Source organism: Pteronotus mesoamericanus, unplaced genomic scaffold (assembly GCF_021234165.1).
Source record: "Pteronotus mesoamericanus isolate MK-2021 breed Mesoamerican mustached bat unplaced genomic scaffold, CSHL_Meso_final contig_27, whole genome shotgun sequence".
NCBI lineage: Eukaryota > Metazoa > Chordata > Mammalia > Chiroptera > Mormoopidae > Pteronotus > Pteronotus mesoamericanus.
The window spans coordinates 19,418,737-19,430,974 of NW_026555115.1; the positions used below are offsets into that span (position 1 = coordinate 19,418,737).

General features: G+C 45.8%; 1 protein-coding gene across 1 annotated transcript in view; it reads right to left on the reverse strand.

Annotated features, from left to right (window-relative positions):
* Positions 1–3,683: 3,683 nt before the first annotated feature.
* Positions 3,684–12,238, reverse strand: part of WNT7A (Wnt family member 7A) — a 61,294-nt gene continuing 52,739 nt past the window's right edge. The window contains exon 4 of the mRNA XM_054574951.1: positions 3,684–4,163. Within this exon, the coding sequence (XP_054430926.1) occupies positions 3,684–4,163 (480 nt within the window). The remainder of the gene's footprint in view (positions 4,164–12,238) is intronic.

A 12,238-nucleotide genomic window follows, 5' to 3' on the forward strand; every position in this document is an offset into this window, starting at 1 on the left:
TAACCTGAGTGTTGCTAAGGGATTCTCTTGATTGAAGGGTTTGGGTCGGGGAATGAAAGGTTTCGGGGTTCCCCTGGCTGGCTGCCAGGGCACCCCCACCGAGTAGTTCAGGGCACAGGCCCATCGCCACGGAGCCTTGAGCTAGCTCTGAATTTAAGTCCAAAGAGCACGTGGGAGTACGAGTGTTCACACATGTGAAAACACATAGGGTGGGGAAAAGTAGATTTACAACTGTTCATATGGAAAATGATATACTAATTAATAATAGTGCGGGAATAAACTCTGCTTTGCATACCCACAACTGTAAACCGGCCCTTGCACCCTGTACATACATCCGAACAAGAACTTCATCCTTCCCACCTCACCCCTACACATTATTTTGTTGCCTCAGGGGTGCACTGTGTTGGCCTTCCTAAAAGGCACAAATCCTGTCCTTGGCCGTCCCTCTGCTAGGCTTGCTGTGTGGCCTTGCATAAAGCCCTGTCTCCCTCTGCACCTCAGTTTCTCCATCTCTAGAACAAGAGATTTGGTCCAAGTCAGAGGCTACACCCTGGTGGTACAGATATCATGTTCAGCTTTCAGTCATGATTTGCTCCATCCTTATGGTGTTTGCTAACATATTTAAAAAGAGAGAGCAAGAGAGAAAGATCTTACTTTAAAGAAAAACGGATGTTCAAACCTTCTTGAAAAATCCGAGGGTCTGGCTCTGACGAGGCCCACATTCCATTGTAGCTATAATGGGCCTGTGTTGAGCGGCTCACTTCCCACAGTTGTTATGCACCTGGGCCCAGAGCTTTTGACACTCTAGTTCTATACTTTCTAATTTTTTGCTTCAGCCTCTTAAAATTTTTGCTTTTCTAATGTCAGTGTTATTGAAAAGCCACTTTAGGAATAAAGCAAAGTACCTCAGAGAGCAAAATATTTATTATCATAAGCTGGGTATGATGAATCTTATTGTGGAGAGAATAGTAATAATAGTAATAATTAATAGTAATAATATTTAGCATTCATCCATTGCTTTGAAACTCAAAGTGCCATACAATCACAACAACCTTGTGAGGTAGGTATTTTTAGCCCACTTTTTAAGGATGGAGAAACAAGCTTAGAGCACAGCTGAACTGGGCACCTCAGAGCGAGGGCAGGCCCCTAGGCTGGAAACTAAAAGTTTGCTAAGGAACCAAGTGGTAAGCTGGCAGCCAACCCAGCCATTCCCCTCCCAAGCCCAGCTGCCCTCCTGCCAGGCCCACTCCTCATCTGAATAGCAAGATAACACATAGGTGTGACTTCTGGTATCATGTTCATGTGATTAACATTAAATGATCATCTGGAGAGGCTGATCAGAACCTCCCTCATTCTCAGGTACCATGAGGCCAGTCAACAACAAAGGAACTGAATGCTTGGGAAGCTTTTTTGCTCATGGTACACATTGTAGGTTTTCCAAGGCAGATCAACTATGACATGAGGGGCTTCAAGAAACTTCTGCATTTCCTCTTCACTTACCCATTGACCCACCCACCCACTCGCCCACAAACTCATTCATCTATCCTCAATCCATTCACCCAACTATTATCCACCCATCTATCTATCCACCCATCCATCCATTATCCTTCTATCTATTCATCCATCAATCCATCCATGCATCCATCCACTCATTCCTTCACATGCCTATCCATCCTGACGCCAAAGTAAAGAAGAAAAAAATGGTCCAAGGGAAGAAATCAACCAACTGTCCAGCCATTTTATTTGTCCATGCTGTGATCCAGGCCCAGGGCTGACATTGGAGTGTCCAATACAGCCTAGACATGGAGGACTCCCTGTCAAGGGGCAATGGGGCTGTGGTCTCAGAAGTACCTGAGTTTATCCAGTGTCTGTGGGCATAGAATTCAGAGGTGCCATCTCTTGGTGGCTCACTACAATTGCCAAGGGTCTCTATAGTTTGATTCAACACCACAAGCCCTCCTCAACAAGCAGAGATGCACAGGCACACACCACAGGCACATACCACCCAAATTTCTCGGGCACACAGGTGGAGAGAGACAGAGATAGTTGGGTACACACAGGAACACACAAGAAATACACACATCAGCACCGCAGAGGTACTTGAAAGTACAGGGTCACATGACTACCCCAAGACTCCCCAAAGTCACACACACACACACACACACACACACACACACACACACACACAAATGGACACAGAACACACACAGCCTCCTTGAAGAAAGCTTTCCAAGTTCAGAGGCACTGGATGAAGGTGGACCCAGAGCAGAGAGGCCTCGTCCACCCCTCTCTCTGACAGTCTGCCCTGGGACTGTGACATCCAGGGAACCCAGCTGCTCATGATACTCGTCACTCAACCTTTTCTGCCCTGTAACTGAGGACTACACCTCACTCTTACCCCCTTGCTGAGACACAGAGCAATGGCAAGGGCTTTCTGGTGAGGAGTAGGCTCCCTGAGCTGGGTTCTGCCGAATGGCAATGACCAAGTCCCTGTGATGCTTACACAGTGCTAAGGGCACACAGACCTACCTACCACATGGCTCATCATGAGGTCACCACTCTGACCGTGCTCTAAAGGCCTGAGCTTAATAGGCTGAAGCTGAGTATCTAGATCCTAGATCCTTTCCCAGGTAACATGGATGGCACCACAGACCTGGCAACCACTGGCCGCTTTTGCCCATTTGGCTAACAGAACCGGAAAACCCAGCCGCGTGAGGGTCCTTGTGGGGCCCGACTCCATACCCAGGCCTTGTCCTCCTTACACCAAAGCAAGTCCAGAATTAAGAAGAAGCACAGGCCTTGGAATGACATAGTCAGACTCAATATAAATAAAATATTCATATAAAAATAGTCTCTTACAAAATATTCTCTCTTATCCAGAGGCTCACTTTCCAAAAGATGGGAACTGCTGGGAGTTATTTTCCTCTTTCTATATATTCCAAACCAGATTTTTCTAATGGTGAAGTTTGGGTTGGGGAGAACTAAAGGATAGGAAATGTTTTCTGAAAAACATCTCCAAATCTGGACCAACTTAAAATTCTGGATAAGTAGCAGCAAACAGCAAAAAAAAAAAAAAAAAAAAGAAAGAAAGAAAGAAAGAAAAAAGTGTATGTATATCTATATACGTAAAGGATATGGATATCTCTGTTCTTAAACATCTAGTGCAGGGGATATTTGCTGAATCAACTAGTAGAAATGTCTGGATAAAGAATAACTTTGTATAGTTCTACTTGGCTTCTTGTCCTAGCAACAAAATTTTCCTGCAAAGAAAGCAAACAGCCCATTTTGCAGAAAACGGATCCCGATGAGTGGGAGGATTTTTTTTAATTAAATAAATTAATATTATTTTTAAAGTCAGAATAAATTGTTAAATATTGCTCTGATGAGGCCCAAGGATCTAGGGTTTCTGCTGTGAAAGGTTCTGCTGCAGCTAAGGAGGGCCCCAGGCAGTGCCTGGAGTAGGGTGGAGCGGCACTGGGTGTGGACTAGAACCCTAAGTGCTCTGGAGAGCCCTTTCCCACAGGTGCCTGCAGGAAACCCCAGAGGTGCCTCCACAGCAGAAAAGACAAGCTCAGCATCCCTATGGAGGCCTGGGAAGTGACCTGCCAGGGTAAAGGCAGCTTGGAGACCGGTCTGCCCCACAAGGGACCTGACTCGAAGGCAGGTGCAGTGTGGTCTTGAGCTCACTTGCACGTGTACACTTCAGTGCGCTCACTGCAGGTGTTGCACTTGACATAGCAGCACCAGTGGAATTTGCAGTTACACTGCCACACACGGGCATACTGGTGGGTGTTGTAGCCACGGCCACAGCACATGAGGTCACAGCCGCTGGCCTGGGGAGCTGTCTTGTTGCAGGCACGGCCCTGCGTGCCCATGCTGCCTGTCACAGGGTCCTCCTCACAGTAGTTGGGTGACTTCTCGATGTATACCAGGTCCGTGTCCATGGGCTTGCGGTATGACAGTGGCTTCTTGATCTTCAAGAAGGTGGGCCGCTTGTTGCGGCTGGCACGTACAGGCTCCACGTGTACAGCCTCGTTGTACTTGTCCTTGAGCACATAGCCCAGCTCGCGGAACTGTGGCAGTGTGGTCCAGCACGTCTTGGTGGTGCAGGAGCCTGACACGCCGTGGCACTTACACTCCAGCTTCATGTTCTCCTCTAGGATCTGCAGAGGTGGGCGGGGAAGAACACAGTGCACATCATTGCATGCACGATCCAGGCTGGCCCACCCCATCCCCCAACTAGCTGCGTTTGGTTTTTATTTTTCTTTTTCGTGCAGGAAACTCAGGCCTGGATTCAAATTCCTCTCATCTCCTGCCTTTGTGCTGTGCCTTCCACCTGGAACTAACTTGCCTTCTTTGCCTCCCAACTCCTGTGTGGTCCTTAGATTGTTCAGGCCAGTCTAGACCACACATAAGTTCTCTTTGGTCTGCACAGGTTTAAAATAATTTCTGAACCAGGAGAGTTTCAAAGGTAGACTTCCATATTTTGTTTGTTTTGTTTTTTGCAAACAGAAAGTGCATCTGGCAACTCTGGAGTGATAATTAAATTATTTAATAACTGGTGCAGTTGGGCGCTGACTTCCTGGCAATAGAATCTGGGCACAAATGCCAGCCTGGTTGTCCTGCTGTGTCCTGGCTCACCACAATATCTGCTGGCATTGTCATATGGCAACAATACTTAGAGCTATACCAGCAGCTGTCTTCTTGGTTGGTATCCTTCAATTTGCCATAGTCCTCATGCTCCCTATTGCCTCCCTGACTCTAAGCTATGGTTTTTCAGAGGTCAACTGCTTTGATCACTTAGGATACCTGCGAGGCCCTGTGGACACATAAGTATGGAAACCATGGCTCTGATTTAAACTTCCCTGGCATATTTCCCTGGATACCAGGCTGGATGCAGTGCCCCTTCTTCTGAGTTCCTGAGACCCTTGGGCTTCCATTGTCATTACACAAGAGGCAGCATTGTATGCGGGGGCTGAGGTGGGGTGGGGAGATGGCAGCACAGATTCTGGACCCTGGATTCAAATTCCAGTTTTAACATGAACCTGCTATGTATCCTTGGGCAACTTCCTTTATCCCTCTGTGCTGCAGTTCCTCCATATGTAGAATGGGAATAATAATAAATAGTGGTTAATTATAATCATACAATCAAATACTAGGTAGCAGTGAAAAAGAATGAACTACTAATACAGGAAAGAACAGATCTCTAAAACATAATGTTAAGTGAGAAAAGTTGGACACTAAAGATAACACACTGTGAAGTTAAAGGTAAAACTAAGTGGCTGGTTTTCATTTAATTTTTATTTACATATATAGGCAGTGGGCCAGACATGGCCTTTGGGCTGTGTTTTGCTAACCTCAGCTTTGGAATATCCCAGCAATGGAAGAAGGCAGCATTTACTAGACGCTCCCATAGTACAGGGATATTTACATTTTTAAAAAAATTTTCTTTCCTTTCCTTCCCTCCCTCTTTTCTTTTTCTTTCCTTCTTTCTTTCTTCTTAACTATACATAATGTGGAAGCAATTGTATTTAGAACTGAAACCTCTCTTCCTTTCTCATCATCTTCAGCCTATTTCATCCTAATAGACATTGATTAAGCTCCAACTGTGTACCAGGCATTGGGATGGGGATGTGTGAATGAGCATAGTTTCTGGGTCACAGTATATGAGCATTTTTATAGCTTTCTTCTAGACTGTCAAATTACTTTTGCCTGTTACACAGTAAAAAAAATAAGTGAATAAATGAGGAAGTAACTGAACAGTTATTAACTGCCTATACACAGACTGGACCCATTCTTTTATATATGCCATCTTATTTAACTCCTTCAGGTAAGCATGATCCCACTTACAGAGAAAAGCTGAGGCTCAGCTAACTCCTGGAGTGGGCACACTGGTGGTTGAGGCATTCAGAGTGTTGTTGCTGAGAGGCAAATCAAGGGGTTGGGCCTGCTTACTTGCTACGTGCCTTGGGGTTGTCACACCCCATTCTGGGGCTCAGCTGTCTTCACTGAAATATGGAGTGAAGGCAATTTTATCTTTTCTTACCAAAGTCAGGGTGCTAGAACAGAATCAGACATTCAAAAAGTAGTCATTAGTGCTACTCTCTATGCTGGGCCTATGCAGGTGCTGGGGACACAGAGGTTTGTCACCAAGAATGGGCCTTTATTTATGGTCTGACCAGTCCTAGTTGTTCTGCTTCCAGGAGGAAATGACAAGTGCTTGGTCAATATACTCAACGGGAAGGAAGGGTCACCTGTGTTTTAACCATAGTACCTGCAACAAAACAAGCCAGCAACAAGGCAAACATCCCGAATGTTGAGATCCTGACTGGTAGGTTCTTTAGTAGCAGGACACCAAGTGTGACACAGCACATACGAGGTGCCAATACCCTCATGTGACCTCCCCACACCTAGAGCTTATGCTGATGAGTAACAACCCAAATAACACAGACATCCCTTTGGTCGTCAGTGAAGAGAGATTTCCCAAATGTCCAGCCCACCTTTCTGCCTTGACCTAAAAATCACATGGAAGGAGTAAGGCTGAGATGTGTGATACATGCTGGCGGCAGGGTTAGGCAGTATTTCTGAGGCATGACAGCCTGGCTGACTGTGATCTTGGTGCAGTCAGGGACTTCAGCACAGAAATGCTGGGGATGTCAGACAAATTCTGATTCTGCTCAGTGCTGGCCAAGACAAGGAGCTCCTGGAACCCGCACACACTGCTGGCTGGAGAGCAGACACAGCAGCGTCTTCAAAGATGAAAATACACAGAAACTATGCCTCAGTGCAAGTTGTGTAGCCCAGAGCAACATATGCTTGTGTGTGCAGGAAGGAGGTTCCTGGGTGCTCACAGCAGCGGTGTTCATGACATTGCCAAATTGGGTATCATCTGGGTGTCCATCCATCATGGTAGAATGAATGAACTGAGGCATGTGTACTCAATAGCACACTGTAGGGCAGTGTCAGCAAACGGCCACAGAAACACAGTGCGGAGGAAAAGAAGCCATCTAAAGATTTCCACAGAACTGTTTCATCTGTACCGAGTTCAAAAGTGGGCAAAATTGGGTTGTTCAGAGCACATACAGAGGGGACTTATAGAGAGTAAAGAGATGAGGAACACACATACCAAGACGCTGGTTGGTGAGAGTCACCAAGATGGCTTCTGGGGTTCTGGCAATGTTCTGTTCCTTAATATAGTTGCTTCATAATTATTCTTTTAAATAAACATAGATGGTCTTTGTGGGGTTCTTTGCATGTAAGCTATATCTTGCAATTTACAAAAATGCAATGGGTACAATGCCCAATAAGCATGTGGAAAGATGGTCAACATCTCTAATCATCAGAGAAATGCCAATCAAAGTCACAATGTTGTCTATCCATAAATGCAATCTTATTCAGCCATAAAAAGGAATGAAGTACTGACACATGCTACTCATAAACGGACCTTGAAAACATTATGCTAAGTGACAGAAGCCAGTCAGAACACGTTACAAATTATATAATTGCATTTATAGGGGATGTCCAGAATAGGCAAATCTATAGAGGCATAAGATAGATTAATGGACTGGGAGGTTGGGGAAGTGGGGAGTGACTACTAAAGGGTGCAGGTTTCTTTTTGAAATAATTAAAACATTCTTAAGTTAATTGTGGTGATGGCTGCACATATTTGAGAATATTTTTAAAAGTGTTTTGAATTACACACTTTAAATGAGTATACTGTATGAGATATGAATTATTTCTCAATATAAAGTTGTCTTTAAAAAAGTCACTGGAATGTTTTACTAAGAACCTAGTGGGCTGTATTTGCAAGTGTGTGACACCAAATGCTTTTGCTGAGGTGGACCCCAGACTTTGAATACCAGTGCCGAAGACCAGGTTCCTGGTCGGCCTGGGTGCATTTGCCACTCTGCATGCTGCCTCTGCACATTGTCTCCCTCTTCCCTTGTGGCTGCCTGAGGCCATGGGGTATTTGTGTAGGGCCCCAATCAAATGACAGCAGCCTGTTAACCCTGCAAACTCTGCATTTTGAGAGCCCCAGTGATTGCATAATGTCCAAATTAAGCTGGGTATAATCACAGCCCTCCTGGTCAGGACTGGTGACCCAGATGGAAATTACAGAAAGGCAGCAAGCCCTCTCCCTGAGGCAGAGACAACAGCGGAGGAAGTATGTCCGGGACAAAGCTACATTCTTTGCACACTCTGTTCCCACCCCCTGAGGCCAAGCCGGCTACCAGCTTCTAAGCTGCCCAGGGGGACTTCCAGGATCCCTTTACGCTTAAAGGGTCTGGATTGTGAATCAGTGATTGGGCAGTGGAAGGGTTTGCAGGCTGTAAAAGACATGACCCCACGCACCTTCCCAGTTCTGGCCTATAGCAGGTTCTCTTAGGAAATGCCCAAAGGTAAATTCACCGACAGAAGCACTGAAACTATTCCACCACTGGTATGCTCAGCCCCAAGCAACCATCCTGAGCAGAAACTCTGCTTTGCTGGATGGAGGGGAAATCAAGAGGACCTTAGGGAGTAACCAGGTGCAGGAAGAGGGGGCTTGGAACTGCTGGTATGGATCGTTGTCAATATTCTATGTCTGTGGCTGCACTGCTGAGCTCCAGCTTAAAGATCAGTGGACATAAGACTGCTCAGGGTCTACCGATTCACCACACTGGAATGCAGAGAAGCCTCAGTGCAAAAGGCAAAGAAATGAGAATATAGATCCATGAGGTGCAGAGGTCTGGTCTCAGCAGGCTCTGAGCACATACAGTTCTTCTTTCGCCTCTCACCTTGATGGTGGCCTGGGGTCTGAAAACCACTGGGCCTCACATGACATTACGAGCGGACTGCGTTCTCATCTCACCTCCAGCTCCAGCCACGGGCCCTGCTCTTATCTGCCTGTCACTGCTGGTCAGTTAGTGCAGGCCTGGTGACTGACCTTCATAGGAAATGAGGGAACAAACTGAGCACCTACCATGTGCTGGCATCATGTGAGTATTGGGGACTAAGTAAAGAGGGATGGACTGCCACCCTTAAAAAAAGCACATTCCAGGGGGTAGAGGGGAACATGTAACTAGTTCAAGTAATAAAATAAGTGAGAAGAAGAAAATGGAATGAGAATAAGGGCTGGAGAGTGAAAAAGGAGGTAGGGGAGGCTACGCGACCTTGGTGATGAGGACAACCTCTCTGAGATGACATTCAAGCAGAGGGGAGGCCAGCACATGGCAACACAGACTCATTCTCTCGTTTCATTTCCACTTGAGGAACTGCAGGGCGAAGGGCCAGAGGCTTGCACAGAGCAGGACCAAGGCCATGTGGCTGCAGCATGGAGACTGCAGCGACACGTAAGATGCTGAAGTGGCACAGGTGGAGGTTCCATCCTACAGGCTCCACAGACTACGCTAAAGACATGGGACTTTTTTTCTTATTCAGTTTTTTTAAAAATGAACTTTATTTTTTAAAAACAGTATTATGTTTACAGAAAATCTGTGAAAAGAGTTTCCATACACCCTGCATCCAGTTCCCCTAATAATAACATCTTACCTTCGTATAGAAAATGTTACAGTTAATAAGTTAATATTAATATGTACTGTTAACTGAAGTCCATACTTTATTCAGATTTCCCTAGTTTATACCTAATGTCCTTTTTCTGTTCCAGGATCCCATCTAAGCCACCGCAAGACATTAGTTGTCTTGCCTCCTTACGCTAAAAGATGAGATTTTATTGTGAGTGGACAGGGAAGCCAGTGGAGCAGGACTTATGATTTTAAGATCTCACATTGGTTGTAGCAAATGTACCGCTCTTATGCAGGGAGATTGTACGTATGTAGGGGCAGGGGTATATGGAAACCTTCTGTTCATTTTTGCTGAGAACCTAAAACTGCTCTGAAAAATAAAGTCTATTAGAAATAAGGTCTCAGCAGAGGAGCTGTACGTAGGGAATGTCTCTGGAGTTGAGACTTGGTTGTCACTGACGCTGACTGGCCGGGTACCTTCCTTAGGCCTTGTTTCCACATTTGAACTCAAAGGTTTGAACTAGGTGATTTCCAAGGCCGCTTCTGACTCTCTCTGAGAATCTTAGCCGTGAATTCATGCTGCTCTTTCATCTACACAACGTGTGTTCAGAGTCCTAATAGAATGAGATTTTCCTATGCCTCCTGAGGGATGGGCATTTTCATCCCATTTCACAAGTGAGGAAGTGGAGACTCAGAAAAAAGGAACAGACCTCAGTTCGCAGAGTATGCGGGATCTCCTCCTTATGTCTCTCCAGACTCCTCCCCTCACTTCTCCCTCCAGCTCAGTGCCCCAGGAGGCTAGACTGTAGGGCTGCACCAGTGAGCCTCCTTGCTGCAGGGCCCAGATCACTCCAGGTGATTGACTGAGCCCAGGACATTTGGGTTGTGGGATGGTTTGAATATAGCTGTGAGGGAGCTGAGAGGGCCGGAGGAAAGTCCTGGTAGTTGCTCCTTTTGCTTATCTCCGCTGGCCCCACAGGATGGCTGTGTTCCCTCTCAGAGAGCAAAGCTCCTGCTTGGAAGTCTTCTTAGTACAGTCCCGCAGGAGTGAAGCGGTCCAGCCTCCTAGCACTTTAGGCCTAAGAAGTCATGGTTCCTTAATGTGGATGGCCCCAGGGTGCTGCGCCATCCTTTTTGGTTCCTTTAACTTTGTCCTTTGTTTTATTAGCAATCTCTCTTTTTAAAAAACAAAAAACAAACAAAAAAAAAACCGTTTTCTTGCAATATAGTTGTTAACACACCATACAATTCACTCACTTCAAGTATACAATTCCATGGTTTTCCATTCAGAGTTGTGTAACCATCATCACTAATTTTAGAACATTTTTATCCCCCTTAAAAAAACTCTATAGCCAATAACAGTCACTCCCCCATTTCTCCCTTCCTCTCAGTCCCAGGTAAGCACTAATCTACCTCCTGTTTTTATTTATTTGCCTACTCCAGACATTTCATATAAATGGAATCATATAATATGCAGCCTTTGGTGTGCCTAGTTTCCTTAACTCAGCGTAATGTTTTCAAGGTTCATCCGTGGTGTAGCACGTGTCCATACTTCATCCCTTTCCATGGCTGAATAATATTCCATTGTATGGCTATGTCACAATTTATCCACCCATTCATAAGTGGTTGGACAGCACTCTCTTTTGAAACTCCCCTTAACGTCCCAGTCTGAATATGACCATTATACTGGCCACAGCCTCAGGAACACCACACTGCCCCTCCATGGCAGAGCTCGTAATGAGCCCTGTCCTCTTGATTCCCAGTCCCATGCTCTTTCCTCCATGTCTACCTTTCAGCTCTGCACCTGCTATTCCTTACCTGGAAGGCCAATATTTACTGCCATTACAGATGCTCGACCCAACAATTCCACTACTGAATATGTACCCTCTGGGGAGGCTCATGCCTGTGCAAAATGACAAAGAGCCTCAGGGAGGCAGTATCTGAAATAGCAAAAAGCCAAAAGAATCTAAAGATCCACCAATGGGGACTAGTTCTGTAAATAATGGTCTATCTATAAGCTGGAACGTCCTGCAGCTGTTAGAGCGAGGCAGCTCTGTATTTACTAATGAAGTCTGATCTGCAAAATACACAATTAAGAGAAAAAAGCAATGTACAGAAAAGTATGCAGAGCATGAGCTCATTTGTGCAAGAAAGAAAAGACTTGTGCATGTTTGTTCATAAGAGCGCAGAATACTATCCCTGGAAGAATTCATGAGAAATTGGCAAGAGTGGCTGCCTCTGGGATGGGCACCTGGAGTAGATAGGATGGCCAAATGGATGGGAGTCTTTTCATGGGATGCCTTTTGCACCTTTTGACTACTCTACCATGTCAGGGAAAAAAAAGTCACCTCCTCCACAAAGGTTTTCCTGATTGCCAGAGCAGTCAGTGACTCCCTCATGGTTTCCATAGCTGTCCCGGGCTGTTGAGTACTTGTCATCTTGGCCTTGTGATGACTGTCTACCTGTCAGCCTCTCCACATCAGGCCAACAGCTCTTGGTGGTAGGCATAGAGATATACAACCCAGATCCCCCTTCAAGGGAGATTTTGTTTCATAGCTGCAGGTAGTGTTGTGCTTGTAATCTGACTCTCGGAGGCAGGGCAGGAGGGGAAGCCCTGATTTTAAGCAACTAAAGGTTTAACAATATGCTCACAAATCCCTGAATATGTAACCCTGGGCCTTGCAAGCCCATGGGAGCCAGCTCCAGCAAACCATGGGACCAGGAGTGGAATCAGC